Below are 21009 nucleotides of genomic sequence, written 5' to 3' on the forward strand. Positions count from 1 at the left end.
CACCCTTCCACGGTCTACGAACCGGATGTAAGCGTTCCGTGCATGCCGGTTGTGCCGCTAATCATCGCGCGCGTGTTGGTGGTAACGGGGGACTCGAAGTTGGTCGAGTTGTTCTCGTTTAAAACAATCAGCAACAGAGGAAGGACCAATTATATGGACCTGCGACCGTCTGTCACCGACCTCCTCTTAATGTCATAGATCGCACCGCGCTAGTAAATGTAAACAAGAGGAACTTTGGGATGTGGGACATGAGGCACAGAGAAATATAGAATTATGGTCAGAGGCATGGTACACGAGATGTGGAGGGTATAGAAGCATAGGAAGCACTTAGGAAGAACTTGGGTCACGTAGGAATTTAGGGATGGATGACATAGGAATGAATCGTACAGCAGGTCATAGGGTCATTGGATCAGAGACATATAAGGTAATAGAGATATGGAATAGGTACATTGGATCATAGGTACATGGGTTCATGGGTAGATCGAATCGTAGAGATATTGGTCCTGCATCACCTCATATGGATACTGCACCATAGGTATTTTGGATCACATATTGGATTGTTGATGTATGTGTAGATTCATATGGGTCGTACGTGTATAGATTCATGGATACGTCGGATAGGTATTTCGCGTTGTAAAATTAGATCAGAAATATCAGATCATAGGTGTATGGCTTCATAGGTAGATCGAACTGTAGATATATTGGTTCTGCATCACCTGATATTGGTACTGCATCATAGGTAATTTGGGTCACATATTGGATCGTAGATGTATAGGTTCATATGGGTTGTACATGTATAGGTTCACATGGGTTGTACATGTATAGGCTCATATGGGTTGTACATATATAGATTCATGGATACATCGGTTCTAAGGGTACTAAGTTGTAGAAATATCGAATCACAAGGATATCAAACTATAGGATTAGCTCACACACATTTCAGATCATATACAGAGATGAACAAAATATGAAGATGTGGAAACATGTAGAAACTTAAAGACATGTGTATATGCAACTGCAAGGAGATAGAAACATATGAACTCAAGAAAATAAGAGTACAAAGACCCTATGTTAATGAATACACTGAAAGTAACATAGTCACTCCACATGAAAGGTAACCAATCCATTTACAGAACAATTAATAACGGTCAGTTTCTTGCTGCTTTCAGCAAGAAAATTTGAATTCCTCAACCGAGACCCAATTTCCGTATCAATCTTTCGCACGTTCCACACATCATCTCGAAGACTACTTTCAACCAGGATTCACGCTTTAATTTATCCGGTGATTAAGACCGACCCAGTTGCGGCAGTCACAATGTAGCAGGGAAGATCATCGCTTATAATTCGAGCACCACGGTGAGAACGAGAAGGAGGAAATAGGAGGCTCGTGGAAAGCTGAAGGCGAGTTTTCACCGTGTCAATCAGCGTGAAAATCTGATACCGTAAGAGTTTCGTCGTTAATTGCGATCTCTCCGCGACGAAGTTTCTTTTCTTCTAGATGGTCGGTTTCTTTTTTCCCTTTCGGCCCGCGACTACGTTTTAATTGGAGGCATCAAGTGGCTTATTTCCTGAAGAGGTTCGTGGGCCGCGCCACGACGCTGAAGCACGCGACTTCAACGACGACAGGGGTCGAGTAGTGTTTGCTCGCAGCCCACTCGAGATGATTTAAAAAAAATAGAAAACCCGTCTGTTTCTTGTCCCCTTGGAGTGGTCTACCTTCGGGCTGTTCAAACAGCTGCTCCGATTTCCTGACCAGTGGCCATTAAAACGTTCCTGGTACATATATTACACTCCGTATCAAATGCATTCGTTATAAAGTTAAAACATACACATCAACGTGGACATACAATGTTCATTAAACCGCAGAACCCATATCTTATCCATGCATTTCTTACAGTCATTTAATTATTGCATGAACCTGCACATATTTCAACTTGCTTCTATTCGCCATAAAAAGAAGTTTAAATCGTATAAGTCAGTATAGACATGACATCGATAAATAGAAGAATTTTTCTCGTGCATGCACCCGGGTTTTGCTTTCATCTCGTGCCAAGAAGCCCCGAACCCAGTGCCATATGGCCCGGAGAGTATCAGAAGAAAATGGACAGGAAGGAAGCTTTTCAGCATGATGATATTATGTTGCACGGTATGGAGAACATATTGCAAGGAAGACGCTGGACTAGGGCGGTCCCGGTACGAGGAAGCGGGCACGCGATAAGGGCACGTGCCCCGTATTCTTCCGAGGGGCCTCCTTCTTGGTTGCTTCTTTATGCAAGCACCGGAAACGGGTGTCAATTGTCAGCCACTTGGACGTCGACCAACGAACGCGACCGGACACGGTTCTCCTTCGACCGGCGAACTCGAGAACGCCTACTTCTGTGTGGTCCTCCGCAAATAATTGCGGTGCTGGACTATGATGATGGATCGAATAAGCGTGCCTGTTTCTTCCACATTCCGTGGCAGCACAGAACGAAGATGTACACGAAGATGTACAGTGTGCTTCGTTGTGCTATGAAGTTCGATTTGTTGAAAGAAAGGTTGAGGTCCTAGAGAAGCTACTTATGGTCTTGGATTTTTGACTGTCTTCCTTGGGTTCTTACAAAATTTTGCGTAATTACTGGAGATTGAGTGATTGATATTTTTTGAAGTATCAAGTGTAAACAATAAGGTTAGGTCAAGTTTCAAGAGAATATGATTTATTCATAATAGTCAGAGAAGTCTTGATGAACAGAGGAAAAGGAATGTCTACCTTTGGAGCTACATGAACATTTAAAGCTAATAAGTACACATGTTGATTTGGACTTCGCAATTTATTTTGATGATGAATTCATGCCCACCAGGTTTCATCTACTTCTGTTGAATATCAAAGTGTCAAAAATTAATAAAGGAAGTGAAAGATAATCCCTAAAAGTACATAGCCACGCCACCAAGTACGGCAGTGTTAATTAACTTTCTCTGTTACGTATCAAACGGAGACACTAACAGCTTCATCCTCTCAAATTTAAGATCATTGGTATCATCGACAAAACTCGTTTAAATCTCGGCGGTAATCGCCTCACGTGCACTTTAATCATCTAAAAAGGATCTCGTGCAGGGTTGAAATTCGAGCCTACGTAATTTCACTTATCTTTCGAATACACGAGCGTTCGTGAAACCATGCGTTCGGTCACGATGCCTGATAAGGATAAATTAGCATGTCTGAACGTTCAGTGAACGGACCATTGACGTCCGGCGTTAAACGTTCAGCACACTTTCAGCACTTTTCGTTTTATTAAGGCTCGTTTTTAATGAAATCGCTCGATTGTATCATTAGCAGGCCGTGTAAGCCCGTATTTTCTGCCCCGATAATCGGCCGCAACGAGACACTAATTATCGTCTCTTCGGCTCCTTGGATCGCAGAGATGCGATTAGAGCGAGACAACCGATCTGCGGCGAGACCATCAACCTGGAAAATATGTTGTTACTCGTTGAAACAACCGTGGGTTGATTGACAACGCGATTACGATCGTTGTTACTGCGGGCCACTTTGTAAACTCCGTTTCTTCTATTATTTAATCGCTGCTTGTTTGCGTTCCTCCATAAATGGATCCTTGCTTCTTTGTTGGCCGCCACAATGGACAGTCTTCTGCCGTTTTCTTTATTCCATTATCTGTAACATAATATAGAATTGTTGCACATAACGAGCGAATTAAGGAAATTACTATTGTTTGGGCAAGTTGAGTTTCAAGTGTGGTCAGGGTACTTGCTCAATTTATGTTCTGGAGAAAAAATCAAGAAATGTAGATCCTAAGATTGGATTATGTGATGATGACAACAAAACTGAGGAACTTAATGATGGATTAGTTGGACTGATCTGGAGGGTTCACACTTGTACTTGAACATCGAAGAATCTTTCTAATTCCCAATATTCCAAATCCCAATTTTCCAAATTTCCACTTTTCCAAATTTCCAATCTCTCAAGTTCCCAATCTCCCAAATTCCCAATCTCCCAAATTCCCAATCTCCCAAATTTCCACTCTCCCAAATTCCAAATCTCCCAAATTCCCCATCTCTCAAATTCCCCATCTCCCAAATTCCCAATCTCTCAAATTCCCAATCTCTCAAGTTCCCAATCTCCCAAATTCCCAATGTCCCAAATTCCAAATCTCCCAAATTCCCCATCTCTCAAATTCCCCATCTCCCAAATTCTCAATCTCTCAAATTCCCAATCTCTCAAATTCCCAATCTCTCAAGTTCCCAATCTCCCAAATTCCCAATCTCCCAAATTCCCAATCTCCCAAATTCCCAATCTCCCAAATTCCAAATCTCCCAAATTTCCACTCTCCCAAATTTCCACTCTCCCAAATTCCCACTCTCCCAAATTCCAAATCTCCCAAATTCCCCATCTCCCAAATTCCCCATCTCCCAAATTCCCAATCTCCCAAATTCCCAATCTCTCAAATTCCCAATCTCCCAAATTTCCAATCTCTCAAATTCCCAATCTCCCAAATTTCCAATCTCTCAAACTCTCACTCTCCCAAGTTCCTAATCTCCCTACTTGCTCAATAAAAATGTATGTTCCTGACAAGAAATCAATAAATGTAGATCCTAGCATTGTATTACTGTGATGATGACAACAAAACTAATGAACTTAATAATGAATTAGTTGAACTGACAACTGAAGGGTTCACACTTGTACTCGAACATCGAAGAAGTGACTCGTGATTCTCGAAGTCAGGCAATTGTACGAAACGTTTGTCTCCGTTAATGCAAGCGACAGTGATTGACCCTCGCGTGGAATTCTTGACCTCTCGACGCGAGGTTCAGACAGCCGTGGTTGACCTCGTTGCGCTCGATTTAACATCATAGCTTTTCCGGTAAAAAGGGTTGTGAAAATTGCAATTCCTGGCTGTCGACAGATAAAGTGGCGCCATTTAAAGACACATCTCCGCCCGTATCTCTCCTAGACGTAATGGGGTTATGAACCTTGTTGCAACGAGAAAACGATGATGAAATAATTTGAGCTGACCTTTTCAATGCTATTCTACGCGATAATCTACGCATCTAAACCTGAAATAAATCAACTGCAAAGTCGACTATTATCTTATAGTAAAGTATCTGATTCAGTAAACAAAGCTGTGACAAAGTAAGTGACAAAGCTCGAGTTGCACCATGTGGACAATTAAACACTTTCTCCGGGTTTCTGGGTGAATCGCTGCTCCTTTCGGGATCATCCCGGGATCCAGGACGATCTCGGTTCGATGAGAAATCGCGAGCTTCCTGCGGATTCTTACTTTCGCGCCGCCACTTTCCCGTCGTCGAACAATGCGTCACGAAAGCCTGGGAAGCTTAATTGTTGCCGAACGAAGCACACTTCGCACGCTCGAAACTTGTGGAGGGACAAAGTGGGCAGAGATCGTGCTCCTGTGACTCGTGGCTCCTTTTGTGCTCGGCCACCATGTGTCGCACGACCCGGTTTACATAACTTCTGTCGATGTGTAACGGGAATAAAAGTTGGGTAACCTAGCTTCCTCGTTTCTTTTTGCTTTGAACATTCTGTTAATTAAGTTCTTCACCTTAGGGAGATTGACTCATTGATGCACTCATTGATTTTGGCGCTTTGAAATATTATTTATTACTGATTAGTTCGATCAATGGCAAAGAATACGATATCCGAGATGAGCAACTGCTAACGCGTGCAGAACACCGATGGACAGTGGTAGCAAAAGTGTCTTCATTTTGATCGCGTCGTGTGACAGCTCGTATTCTACCTGCTCAGCGAACCCTTTGTTGCCAACGTGTTTCATACACGTTTCTCCAAACAAGACCGCAGCTATTTTTCATGGTAACAATATTACGTTGCTATCGAGTTTCTGAAAATTTCTGTATAATAGATATTCGCCTCGGTAATTCCATGCCCAGGAAATTCAATACCCGCTCCAGATTACAATGAAATCACTTTCTATCGAGCTAACATAACCCGTCGAAATCGTTAAAAACCTCGTGGCCTCGATTTCCGTCCGAGCCGAGGCGATCGTGCAGAACAATAATTCCAGGAGCGAAGACACGAATTCCTCCCCGTTCAGGGACGAGTTTTTGTTCTAAGCGTCAGATCCTTCTTTTTCGGCCGGAAATCAGAGAGAGGGGACACGTGCTCGAACAGCAACAGCACCTGAAGACCCTGGATAAAGAGAGAACGTGGCAGCTGAGAGTCGAAAAGCACGTGCCAACAGGGAAAGGGGCAAAGGAGGACCCGTCGTTCGGGATTCAATGGACTTCTGGGATAAGAAATTTATTATGCGGGAGCTTCTACCTGGGACTGGCTGATACTGCCACCATTCAAACCGAGGCCGTGCACCGTCTACGTGGGCTCGCATGAAAATTAATGAAGGCATCGCACCTCGAATTCTATGGACAACGATGAAAGGGGAAAATACCCTGCTAGGAGCCAGAGGATTGTTTTACCTATTATCTCGCGATTTCCTGCGCCATTTCTGTCATGCGATTCGGTAGAATTGTATTTGGTAGAATTTATAGGATAGGTCACTATTTTGTTTGGAATTCATAGATGAAGTTTCCAGTTGTTTACGTTAGCTGCAAATTTTGAAGCAGTTTTTGATAAAAAGCTGTACAAACTATATGCTATTTCATATTTGACTTCTCTCATCTATTAGTTTATAACTTAATAACTATATTAGTTTATAATTATAACAAGACATTATACGATAGCGATACAGCAAAAGTATATTATTATAGGTTATGTAGACGACCATCTTAAAAGTTCGTAACGAACAAACTTAAACAAGATGGCGTGTCATATGTGGACAACATCTAAAGCTCTACAAACTACATACTATTTGTTGTTTGACATTTCTCATCTATTAATTTATTATAAAAAGACATTATACGATGAAAATACAGACAAAGTATATTATTATAGGTTAAGTAGACGACCATCTTAAAAGTTCGTAACGAACAAACTTAAACAAGATGGCGTTTCATATGTGGACAACATCCAAAGCTCTACGAAGTTCATACTATTTAATGTTTGACTTTCCTCATCTATTAATTTATTATAAAAAGACATTATACGATGAAGATACAGAACAAGTATATTGTTATAGATTAAGTAGACGACCATCTTAAAAATTCATAACGACCAAACTTAAACGAGATGGCGTTTCATATGTGGACACCATCCAAAGCTCTACGAAGTTCATACTATTTAATGTTTGACTTTCCTCATCTATTAATTTATTATAAAAAGACATTATATGATGAAGATGGAGACAAAGTATATTATTATAGGTTAAGTAGACGACCATCTTAAAAGTTCCTAATGGACCAACTTAAACAAGATGGCGTTTCATGTGTGGACAACATCCAAAGCTCTACGAACTACATACTATTTATTGTTTGACTTTTCTCATGTATTAATTTATTATAAAAAGACATTATACGATAAAGATACAGCAAAAGTATATTGTTATAGGTTAAGTAGATGACTATCTTAAAAGTTCATAATGAACAAACTTAAACAAGATGGCGTTTCATATGTGGACAACATTCAAAGCTCTACGAATTACATACTATTTAATGTTTGACTTTCCTCATCTATTAATTTATTATAAAAAGACATTATACGATAAAAATACAGACAAAGTGTATTATTATAGACCATCTTAAAAGTCCGTAAACCAACTTAAACAAGATGGCGTTTGGACTAAGTTTACAACAACGCGTCATGCAATGAAAAAACAGAAAATGCATATTGTTGCGCGTTGAGTGGCTCCATTGTCGTGGGACAGAAATTCTAGAAGTTCCAGCGGGTGTACGATTTAGTTCGCTCTAATTATAAAGCTTCCCACAATCCCATACCGTTTCGGGAATCGGTGTTCGACGAACCCACGAAATACAAGGAACAACGTTAATTTCCATAAGTGTCGAAGTGAAACGTTGAGGGTAATTATATAGGCACGTTAATTAGAATCGATCGGAAAATCATCAAGGTCGTTCGATAGCGTTTCCGTTGAAAGGTGTCGTTTACCTTGCTTCGAAACGGGGATACTCGATCTACCGGGTGTCACGGTTCGCCAGACTGCGATCGCTGTTCTACTAACAGCCGATAACGATAAGCTACCGATAACGCGACTATTTTTAGTGTCGATGAATCAACCAACAGCAGATTCGAAGTTTATCGCGAAGGTTGTATGCATATACTTTAGCTTCTGTTAGCGAGGTTCATTGGGGACGGTGATTTTAATGCCTGAAAACCTGAAAGTGCCCTAAAATGCATTCCTCGAAGCACAAACAGGTTTTATGGGGCTTTATGAATTCCTGTTAACGAGACCCTTCATTACGGACACCCAACATATGGCAACCCTGATGCTCTTCCTTAATCTCGTCCCCCTAATTTTTTTTTACATTCTGCATTCGATACGCTAGATTTAACTGGTGGATTTTTTGGCTTTGTAGACGTTTCCTTTTCGTCGGAATTCGGACACTTCCTTGTTAAGACGATTCGTTTGGGGGAGAGTTTTTTGGCTTCTTAGGGGAAGCTTTTTTTGGGAGGGGTGGTAGGATGTTGGGGTGCAGGATATAGGGGTGGTAGACATTTACTAAGTTTTTACAATCTTCCTAATTCCCAATTTCTCAAGTTCCTAATCTCTCAAATTCCAAATCTCTTAAATTTTCAATCTCTCAAGTTCCCAATTTCTCAAATTCCAAATCTCTCAAATTCCCAATCTCCCAAATTACCAATCTCTCAAATTCCCAATCTCTCAAATTCCCAATCTCCCAAATTCCCAATCTCCCAAATTCCCAATCTCCCAAATTCCCAATCTCTCAAATTCCCACTCTCTCAAATTCCAAATCTCCCAAATTTTCACTCTCCCAAATTCCCACTCTCCCAAATTCCCCATCTCCCAAATTCCCAATCTCCCAAATTCCCCATCTCCCAAATTCCCAATCTCTCAAATTCCCACTCTCTCAAATTCCAAATCTCCCAAATTTCCACTCTCCCAAATTCCCCATCTCTCAAATTCCCCATCTCCCAAATTCCCCATCTCCCAAATTCCCCGTCTCCCAAATTCCCCATCTCTCAAATTCCCCCTCTCCCAAATTCCCCATCTCCCAAAATTACCAATCTCTCAAATTCCCAATCTCCCAAATTTCCCCTCTCCCAAATTCCCACTCTCCCAAACTCTCTCTCTCCCAAATTCCCACTCTCCCAAATTCCCAATCTTCCAAAATTCCACCCATCCTCCCAAAGCCATCTGGACACCTTTCTTCACAAACACAGATCTCTACAACCCAGTTATAGATATAAGACGACCTCAAACGTGACCACCATATCTGACACCTACTTTTAACCCCATACACCTCGTTCATACAAAAATATCTCTTCGACGTATATTTCTGTGCCGTTGTACAGCCGGCTGCGAGATATTGATGTCTCTTAACAGGGTGGCATCTCTTCTTTCTCGAAGAGCCGTTGACGAGCTACAGACCCCTCTTTGACACTTGTATGCTCTCGTCTACATGCTTTTTCTACCTTCCGCATTATTTTCTCTTTCATTAGCCCGCCGCTACCGGAGAAAACACGTTGGTTTCATGGCGGTTAGGTTGCTCTGAAATCATCATCAACGACTTCCCTCGGAACGCATCATTTTATACGTACCGTTATTCGAATGAGACAATTTGAATAATCGTGTTGTGTGAATGTCTTATTTCTGTGCATTTTTAGGTGTCATGAGATGTTTTGAGTATGCAATTTTGAATATGATCGCTGATATTAATACTGAAACTTTCGGTCAGCTAAACTGGGCATATGATCGTTTCATAAGTTTCTTATTATGCACAGTTATTAGTTAAACACACTTTGTCAAATTGCCTTTCTTGAAATTTGCATTGGTTTTCATTGAGATAAAGCATTGATGGCGTACTAATGTGTGTATTAATTTATGGTTTGTCAGTTGTTTATTTATTTTTTGACTTCAGTTTTCATTTCAAATTTAATACATATTATATGACGGTAGGTTTAGTAAGGTTAACTACATCTGCATAGAATTGAACTCTTAATTCTCTAACTTTAACTTTTAGATCTTTGCACTCGAATTTTCCTTACAGGTACATGTTACAGATGCTTCAAGAAAATTTATGAATACATAGGACTGATTTAGATAGTCAACGTCGATCGATCTTTGGTTTAATTGTATTTATTGTAATTCTATTAACATTGCAATTTTATGATACTCTATTGATGTTACAATTTTAAAATATTCTATTGATGTTACAATTTTAAGACATTCTATTGGTGTTACAATTTTAAGACATTTTATTAATGTTACAATTTTAAGACATTCTATTGATATTACAATTTTAAGACATTCTATTGGTGTTACAATTTTAAGACATTTTATTGATGTTACAATTTTAAGACATCTTATTGGTGTTACAATTTTAAGACATTTTATTGATGTTACAATTTTAAGACATTTTATTAATGTTACAATTTTAAGACACTTTATTAATGTTACAATTTTAAGACATTCTATTACACTTTCGTATTTTTGCAAAAATTAAAAGAAAGCTTCTCTATAAGAAACCTTCCTCATTTTTCTTAATTACAGTTTCTTGCCATGCTTCAATAAAATATCCAGAAGCACTACTAGTATCTTTACTATCATAGTTCAAGTTCCGTGAAAAGAGTTCGGTTACCAAAGGAATCAGAAATAAACCGAACAAGAAACGTCCTTCGCAGCAGCCACGTACAGTAACGAGAAAAAGTCGAACAAAGATCGGCTCCTGAGAATTCCACCTAAACCGCATTAACGTTCGCGCGTAAGCACATCGGAATCTCGATAGCCGATGAATCAGAAAATCGCTGTTTTCTCTTGTCCGTGAAAACGTGCACGAAAATCCAGAATCGAGGACGTATTTTAACGGGACGTCGTGTTTACGCGAACGACGGTGTACGTTTCCGTTTCGTTAGGGCACCGCTAGTTAGAACGGAACGAGACGCCTATCGATTCTTGGTCGTCGTAAAGTACTAGCAAGAATTTTACGCTGAACGCTTGTAAGAACTGTTTGTTTACTTAAAACTGGAATACTGGTGTGTAACAAAAGTCTGTGGAGAAAAAGTCGGTCTGAGATACAGGATTTTTGAGTTATTTTGGGTGCTGTGTAAATATATGAGTCTGGAGAGTGGACATTTATGTTTGAAGATTGTTGTGAGGTTAGACAAATAGATGCATCGCTGATTCTACATTTTTTGTTTATTAAAAGTCTTTGACTTTTGTAGAAATCCATGATGGAACGTGGTTAAAGAGAACACCTTGAAGGTGAAAGAAAATTTTCAAGTTCTAGTTTATTATGTCAAAACATTTCTTTAATTTCTAATTTAGTTTTCAGGATACTATCATAACTATTATAACCATCTAACCTAACCTCATGTGTGGTATATGTATGTACTGCACCAGCACATTAATTTTGTGATGTCTGCATTTTAAATCATTGCAGAGTCTTAGACTTAAGATAAAATTCTTCTGATGCTATTCTAAAAATTAGCTTCCAAATTAATATCACTGCTAACAATGATCATTGTGAACATTCATTATGAACACTAAATTTACAGCAACTGACACATCAACATATGTGAATTTTATGAAAACTGTATATTGCGTATACCTTTTCAAGAGAACGTGGTTTCTCAACAGTTGATGAATCACTAATTGTTGATTCATCCAAACGTCGTTACAAACCTTTGACACTTTATTGCTCATTCCACACAAAACTGCTTTATTGAATATCAACAGATGTTGGTATCAAACAAAGAGACTTTGTGTATGAACCATATACCACACCTCAAACTATTGTCAGTGACTCAACCTTGAATTTAGTAACTATAATTGCTTCACAGTAACGCTTTGAAGAGATCCCATTCACATTGTCCAATTTGATCTCGATCTGAACGTCCAACATAAACCCACATTGAAGTCCAAACGATAGATACAAATTGAAAGGATAATCTTTTCATGTGCTAACGGGAACGTGCTCGACAAATGTAGCCGAAGCTTAGCAAAAATCTATACTGGTCCAATCGCGTGTCCCGATTTGTACAGACACGTACGAGACTCGGAGCAAGTTTGCCCGGCACAATTCGCCGCATTTGGTGTGGGGTCATTACGCTCGGAAATAAAGCGTAACAGTGTGGTCATAAAGTCTGCCTACACGTGTTTTCGAAACATTGAGTGGCACTTGCGAACGTGTAGGCCCACTCTTCGACTCGTAACATCTGGTATCGCAGGTCAGACATGCCTACTTTGCGATTAGGTGGATTACTGTTGCACAAATATTATAACTTTTGGTATTTTTGGTATTGCATTTTGATGTGGAATATTTGGGTGGAAGATATAGGAGGCTGGACTATAGAGATTTGGACATAGATGTGAACAGGGATATGGACATACATAGGGATGTAGACATGGACAGAGACTTTACAATTAGTTGGATTACTGTTGCACAAATATTATAACTTTTGGTATTTTTGGTATTGCATTTTGATGTGGAATATTTGGGTGGAAGATATAGGAGGCTGGAGTATAGAGATTTGGACATAGATGTGGACAGGGATGTGGACAGAGACATAGACATGGACAAGGACATAGACAGGGATTTGGATAGGGACATGGACATGGACAGAGACATAAACAGGGATTTGGATATAATTGAACATAATAGGTGTATAAAAATGTGGACATATGAAGATTAAGGTAGAGCTATGCATGTGGAGGTGTCAGGAGAAATTTGGACATATGAGGATTTAGATATAATTGAACATAATAGGTATATAAGAATGTGGACATACATAAAGATAAAAGTAAAGCTAATGCATGTAGGAGTCAGGAGAAATTTGGACATATGAGGATTTAGATATAATTGAACATAATAGGTATATAAGAATGTGGACATACATAAAGATAAAAGTAGAGCTATGCATATAGGAGTCAGGAGAAATTTGGACATATGAGGATTTAGATATAATTGAGCATAATAGGCGTATACGAATATGTACATACATAAAGATAAAAGTAAAGCTAATGCATATAGGAGACAGTAGAAATTTGAACATATGAGGATTTAGATATAATTGAGCATAATAGGTGTATACGAATATGTACATACATAAAGATAAAAGTAAAGCTAATGCATATAGGAGACAGTAGAAATTTGAACATATGAGGATTTAGATACAATTGAACATAATAGGTGTACAAAACTGTGGACATACATAAAGATAAAAATAGAACTAATGCACATAGGTATCAGAAGAAATGTGAAGTATAAGAATATGATGTATAAGAATATGAGCATATATAAAGATACAAATAGAGCTATGCATATAGGAGTCAGAAGAAATTTGAGCATATGAGGACTTAAATACAAATGCGCATAATAGATATATAAGAATGTAGACACAAACAAATAAATATCAAATTCATCGTCCACATTATCTCGCCAACATACGATAAGCAACGAAAGGGTTAAGACCTTGCCGATAACACCCTATCAATTTTCAAGTAAAAATCAATACCCGTGCCCCTATTTAATTTTATAGACCACCGCTGAGTAAACGCGGCTTTAATCTTGACATATGAATACACACGAGCGTATGTGTACTCATATGACACATCTGCGAACGGGGTGATCTGGTGTCTGGTTTATTTTCGGTGCACACCATCCCTCGTAGCAGGCGTATCTGAAGGGTTGATAGCGTTTTATGCCATGCGCGTGGCCAACGTCTGTCTCCGAGTTAATTATGGACTAATTGTCAAGACTCTCGTCGCGTCTCGTTTTTTCTTCTTGTGACAACAGGACGTCCTTCCTCTCCTTTAGAATCCTTTCTTAGAACCTTAATGAGCCACCAACGAATTCCATAAAATTAAACCCTGGTGTTTGACCAAGTGTCGAGTTTAATTGCGTTAATTGACATCGAATCGTGTGAAAGAGATGCTGAGTTAATTTTTCGCTCAGTCATATCGTCAGATTTCTACCAAATAATCGGTAGATTTCTACTATATAGTAGATTTCTCTCAAATTCCAAATCTCCCAAATTTCCATTCTCTCAAATTCCAAATCTCCCAAATTTCCATTCTCCCAAATTCCCAATCTCTCAAATTCCAAATCTCCCAAATTTCCACTCTCCCAAATTCCCACTCTCCCAAATTTCCATTCTCCTAAATTCCAAATCTCCCAAATTTCCATTCTCCCAAATTCCCAATCTCTCAAATTCCAAATCTCCCAAATTTCCATTCTCCCAAATTCCCAATCTCTCAAATTTCCACTCTCCCAAATTCCCACTCTCCCAAATTCCCACTCTCCCAAATTTCCACTCACCCAAATTCCCACTCTCCCAAAGTTTCTATCTCCCAAATTCCCCATCTCCCAAAGTTTCCATCTCCCAAATTCCCAATCTCCCAAATTCCCACTCTCCCAAATTCCCGTTCTCCCAAATCCCCAGTCTCCCAAATTTCCAAATTTGCAACTCCCAAAACACCAATTCCTACACCCCCAATTTCCAAAACTCCAATTCACAAATCTCCAAATTCCCAAACCCTCAAACTCCCAAATCTCCAACTCTCAAAAGTGCTATCAGAGATAATTCAGTCTCCTCTTTACCGCAATTTCCCAGATAGCCACATTACGCGATAACATCGCAAACCATGTGAACTAATGACAGTCTTCGATCTTCATTTTCAGACAACCATAAAGGTGTACGCAAACTGCCTGCGGCCAGACATCGAATACAAGACTCTGAGCATCACCTACGAAACGACCTGTCGCGAGGTGGTTCAAAACCTATTGAACAAGTATCGTATGAAGCATCGTGACCCCAGGTTGTTTTACTTAACCATGGAGGTGACCGTGCGAAGACCGAACGTGAGGACCGTCTTGCCGCTCGACGAGGACGCGAGACCCGCTGTTTTGCAATCGTGTCATCCTCGCGGTGATTCCAGGTAGGATCCTCCGCACGTTCTTCAACTTCCCCTTTCGGTTTCGGTCGGCTTCGCGATGTAATTTCAGGGCTCGAGACCGACCTTAAATACGACTTCTTGTGGGTCGCTGAGCACGAGCCAACGACGAGCAACGTCCTTTCGAGAGATTCCCTTTGTTCTGCCTTCGAGTCGTCTGGCTCGAACGCTTCTGAGACTCGCTTTTATTTATTACGAACCTCGAACGGTCAATCGACTTCCTTAGCGCGATTCTTAATCAAGGACTCGCGAGAATGGAGGGAAGTGCGCGTGGGAAAAATTTAATTATTCTGACAATCTTAGGAGTTATAGACTGTTTCAGGGATTTTCGGATGTGCAAGTTTTTGTATTCACTTTCGGAATGTGAATGTATAGTCTTTTCATTTCTGAATTTTACGGTTTGCAAATTTTAATGTATAAATTTTTGGGAGTATAATTTGACACATTGTATTAGGGTGCAATTCCTGGGTGCCAAGTACCACATTCATAAATCATTAGGTTGCTGAATATATTTATTCTCAAATTCCCAATTTTCCAAATTTCCAATCTCTCAAGGTCCTAATCGCCCAAATTTCCATTCTCTCAATTTCCCAATCTCCCAAATTCCCAATCTCTCAAGTTCCCAATCTCCCAAATTTCCATTCTCTCAAGTTTCCAATCTCCCAAATTCCCAATCACTCAAATTTCCAATCTCCCAAATTTCCAATCTCTCAAGTTCCCAATCTCCCAAATTCCCAATCTCTCAAGTTCCTAATCTCCCAAATTCCCAATCTTCCAAATTCCCAACCTCCCAAATTCCCAATCTCTCAAGTTCCCAATCTCCCAAATTTCCATTCTCTCAATTTCCCAATCTCCCAAATTCCCAATGTCTCAAGTTTCCAATCTCCCAAATTCCCAATCTCTCAAGTTCCTAATCTCCCAAATTCCCAATCTTCCAAATTCCCAACCTCCCAAATTCCCAATCTCTCAAGTTCCCAATCTCCCAAATTTCCATTCTCTCAATTTCCCAATCTCCCAAATTCCCAATGTCTCAAGTTTCCAATCTCCCAAATTCCCAATCTCTCAAGCTCCCAATCTCTCAATTTCCCAATCTCCCAAATTCCCAATCTCCCAAATTCCCAATCTCCCAAATTCCCAATCTCCCAAATTCCCAATCTCCCAAATTCCCAATCTCCCAAATTCCCAATCTCCCAAATTCCCAATCTCCCAAATTCCCAATCTCTCAAGTTCCCAATCTCCCAAATTTCCATTCTCTCAATTTCCCAATCTCCCAAATTCCCAATCTCTCAAGTTCCCAATCTCCCAAATTCCCAATCTCTCAAGCTTCCAATCTCTCAATTTCCCAATCTCCCAAATTCCCAATCTCCCAAATTCCCAATCTCCCAAATTCCCAATCTCCCAAATTCCCAATCTCCCAAATTCCCAATCACCCAAATTCCCGATCTCCCAAATTCCCAATCTCCCAAATTCCCAATCTCCCAAAACTCCAACTCTCAAATCCCCAAATCCTCAAATCCTCAAATCCCCAAATCCTCAAATCTCCATCTCCCAAAACCCCAATTTCTAACCGCCCTTCCCAACCTCCCCTCACTAAAATTTCCCCAAAAACTCCCACTGCTAAAATAATCCAAAACTCCTCTATCAATCGCACATTCGAAGATCTTGAAAGTGAAATGAAGAAACGTGCGCGGAACAAATGTTTGAGCGTTAAGTGTCGAGTCACGAAAGGCTCGAAAGTCAGCAGTGTTTTCTTGGTAGCTCGAGACTTCCGGCGTAGGTGTACGTTACATAGACAAGACACTGTTTGACTGAAAGTTCGAGTCCCCGTGTTTTTACGTAGAAGTAGTGTTCGCCGATTCCCTTTGATCTTGCCGACTAGTTACGATATCCCAGGATTCACGGATGTTTTCTTGTTGCAGATTCTCGTTGCAGACACGTCGTGGCGGACTTGTCAAAATATACGACAGCGCACTCATGTCCGGGGTAAGTCACACATACGCTCTTTCGTGTTATTTGGTGCTGTTTTCTCTGTATTGCTTTTATAGCCTGCTCTTTGATGTCACAGCTACTCTATTCTTCTCTATTCAACTGTATATTAGGTTGATTAGTTAGGTTGGTTAGGTTAGGTGTTTCATTCTACTCTATCTTACTTTTTATTTTAGGTTGGTTAGGTTAGGTGTTTCATGCTACTCTATTTTACTCTTTATTTTAGGTTAGTTATGTTAGATTGGTTAGGTTGGGTGTTTCATTCTACTCTATTTTACTCTTTATTTTAGATTAGTTAGGTTAGGTGTTTCATTCTACTCTATCTTATTCTTTATTTTAGGTTGATTAAGTTAGGTTGGTTAGGTTAGGTGTTTCGTTCTACTGTATCTTACTCTTTATTTTATTATATTCTATTTTCATTTGACTTGTTGGCTTAACGTTACTCACAGTTACTATGTAGCTTCATTTCTTGTTCTCTTTCTGTACTTTACTATTTTCCTGTGCTATTTCATTTTACTCTACTTTACTTTATTGTACTTCAAGGAAATACTGTATCTTTTATTTTATTTCACTTGATTCTTTTATATTTTTGTAGTTTCTTCTGTTGTAGATACGGTTAATCTTACTCTGTTCTTTATTTTACTGTTTTTACTGTAAAGCATATAACGTGTTATGTTACTGTATTTCATGTAACATTACTCTAGTTGTTATTATAATTCATCTATCTACAGTTACTCAGATTTGTCTCTAAAGAAACAATTTATAATTCTGATTTTTGCAGTCGAAATACAAAAGTCTGTTGGTGTCGGAGCAGACCACAGTGGACGAGCTGATTCAAATGCTACTGAGCTGCTACAGCTCGAAAGAACGAGTGGAGCAGTTTTCTCTGTACGAGGTCTGCGAAGGCGAGGAGTACCAAAGAAAATTGCATCCTGACGATTCACCCCTTAAAGTCACGCAACGATGGACAAGCGCTGATCGCCATCTTCGTATAAGGCGCAATCCTGACTACAATCCTCACAGGAGAAAAGTAACTAATCTTTCTTACCTCTCCATAAATCCTTGATATCTTCTCATAATTAAAGCAATTTGTTATCTTATCCATACTTCATAAAATAACATGACTATACAACCATTGAACCCAGCCATTGTTTTCGCGTGAGAAAGCATTTGTCCCATCCGACTGAATTCGATTTACCCAGATCTCCGTTGCCCCCAACGTCGTCGAATCTCTCCCGTTACTCGACGACTCTCAAATAAATTTAAACGTCGTGCATTCTCGTCGCGGAAAAAAGGCAGCCATTAAAAAACAAACTCCTAACGCGACGGTTGTTAACCAGCTAAACCTCGATCCCGCGTTCTCACGCTTCAAACAAAGGAATTCTTCATCTTGGATCTGCTCCAAGATGGTCGCAAGCGTAATTACGCGTACGAACGCATCTCGAGGCGGTGCGTCAACCGCGCATCAAGCATTATTCATAAGAATGTATAATAGAAAGTCGAATTCGTTACACAATCGTCGGTTGTTCTTTGCAGAGTATGTGGGCGTCGGACTCGAGCATCAGCATGGCGATGTCAAGACTGAACCTGCACGCCAACCATCAGACCCACTACAACCAGTCCAACGACAACAACAACCATCTTCCCCTGTACCAGGACTCTACCTCCATCAACAACAACAATATTCACAAACTGGATCAACATCACCTGTCGCTGAATTGTTTGAATCAACCACCGAGAATCGTGGTGCCACATACGACGCAACTGCCACAGTTACAAGTTCCACGGGTACAACAACTGCCGCAAAGTGTACCCTCGACTCCAATCTCCTCGAAACATATCACTGCAACCTCGTATGCAGACTATGAGAATTACTTGTTCATATGAAGTTCGATGTCTGATGAGTCGGAAAAAGTTCTGTTTATGGGGGATGCTAGTGTAATGTACATTTAGATGTCATGTAGACTTGTTCAGTGGAAGGATGTCTTCTGTCATTTGCTTTTGGTTTGAGGAAAATTTAGGAGAACTGTTACGTTATTCGGTAATTGTGTATGAATTGATGGTGGAAATATAGGAATGTCTAATAAATATAGGTCTAATAAAACGTGGATTAAAGGAAGAACGAATACAGACAATTGAATGTAGGAAAGCTTTAGTAGCTTAAACTGAGAGTAGTTTAAACTCTGATATAGGGAAACCTATGTCTGAGAAGATTCTTTAAATCTAGAGATTTCAAACTAATTTCAATTTGTAAACCTAGAGAGATTTAGACCTAAGGAAATCTAGAGCTGACGATATCTAGACCTAAGGAAATCCAGAGTTGACAACATCTAGATCTAAAAATGTCCAGATCTAGAGAAACCCAGGCCTAGAGAAGCTAGACCTAGAAAAGCTAGAACAGGGAAAGCTAGAATTGGGGAAAGGTGGACCTAGGAAAATGTAGATCTACCTAACTCTAGGTCTAGCGTTAAAAGCACCACTCTAGTGCCATAACCTATAAAAACCTCAACCTAGGAAATCCCAAACCTACAAAAATCTGGACCTACAAAAAATTTCCACCCAAACATAGAAAACTCTAAATCCAGAGAAACCAGAAGAGCATCTAGAACTTGGAAAAAGCCTAAATCCTTCCTTTACACCTAAAAAGCAAATGGCAGAAAACTACTTCCTGAGTCACTGTAGTTTCTTTCCGACAGAACTTTTTCGCCCACTAATTTTCATCGTAGGCAGCCATTTGGAAAGGATTTTCATATCGTGTTTTGACGGAGCAAACTCTGATCGATCAGTTGTTTGATGGATCGTTTCAGATGTTGGAACTCATTCGAAGTGGTTTGATCGATTGCTCTGTTTCAACGTGTGGTACACAGTATTTGAACAGTGAAAGTTTCGCTAAAGACAGTTTGATGGAGTGCATGGTTTTGTAAGTATGTGGAGTTTCTGGCTGATGCGAGAAAATGAATGAAAAGGGCACTTTTTTATGTCGATAAGGCAGAACAAAGAGAATTTATGATTATAGTCAGTAGTGAAAACAATTGTACCAAAGGTAGACGTACGAAAATGCTAGTTATAGTGTATTCTATCGTATATGTGTAAATGTCGTTTGTTTTATTCCGAAGCCTCATTCACACCTATGTATGAATTAATGTGAAACGGACAGATTATTAATAAGAAACAGTTTGTTTTTAAACAATATAGGTGTGGATCAGGTATGATTAAGTCACAGTTCGTTCGATGATTATTTAATCCTTCGAGACTTATTTGAACATTATTTATCAATCTTATGCAACGAAAATTTGTATACATTTATAATAGAGTAAACGTTCAGAATAATCTCGCAGGCTTAAAATCGTGTATTTATACTTAGAATTGCATTTACCATCGTTAAATATAGACTCTATTATTTATTTATAGCAACTGTAAAGCGTCTAAGCGAGTCTGGAGTCTTAACTTATTATTCGAATCCTCGACTGTATATTCGTGCAATCCGATCAAACGGGATTCGATGTTGTAAATAGAGTGACTCGAATAATTTTATCAATTCTCCATCATGGACAATTGTAACTCTGTATTTCTATGCATGTCGTTCCTTTCGATAGCACAAGGTTAACGAGTTTACCTGCTTTAACAGAAATGGCATTTAAAGACAACACGTACTATCAACGTTATAGCTTTTTTTCGTAGTTTGTAAATAGAGACGACTATTTGCATCCACGTTTTATTAACGGTGAACGTTGCATCCATTGCCAAAGAGTCGCTATACAAAATCGCGTGTTACAAAAACCAGACTATTTTTCTATTTTCGTTTATGCGTACGTTATTGGAGTGAAAACTTAATCCACGAGATGGTTGATCGAAATCACAGCGCGCGACTTACCAACAACTGTAACAGTACAATGAACCTTGTATTATTCCGAACGATACAGCCACCGTAGAGTGTACATAATCTCTGTTGTAACGTCGTTTTTGTAATTCACTGAAGAAAAAAGTATCGTTTCACGTGTCGTAATTTTGT

The 21009-nt window shown here is 39.5% G+C and overlaps 1 protein-coding gene across 1 annotated transcript in view; it reads left to right on the forward strand.

Annotated features, from left to right (window-relative positions):
• Nucleotides 1-21003, forward strand: part of rau (RA domain-containing protein rau) — a 41465-nt gene extending 20462 nt beyond the window's left edge. The window contains exons 3-6 of the mRNA XM_003703106.3: nt 14740-14996; nt 16931-16994; nt 17779-18027; nt 18534-21003. Coding sequence (XP_003703154.1) covers nt 14740-14996; nt 16931-16994; nt 17779-18027; nt 18534-18884 — 921 coding nt within the window. The 3' untranslated portion in view covers nt 18885-21003. The remainder of the gene's footprint in view (nt 1-14739; nt 14997-16930; nt 16995-17778; nt 18028-18533) is intronic.
• The last annotated feature ends 6 nt before the right edge of the window (nt 21004-21009 follow it).

Source organism: Megachile rotundata, chromosome 6 (genome assembly GCF_050947335.1).
Source record: "Megachile rotundata isolate GNS110a chromosome 6, iyMegRotu1, whole genome shotgun sequence".
NCBI classification, from domain to species: Eukaryota; Metazoa; Arthropoda; class Insecta; order Hymenoptera; family Megachilidae; genus Megachile; species Megachile rotundata.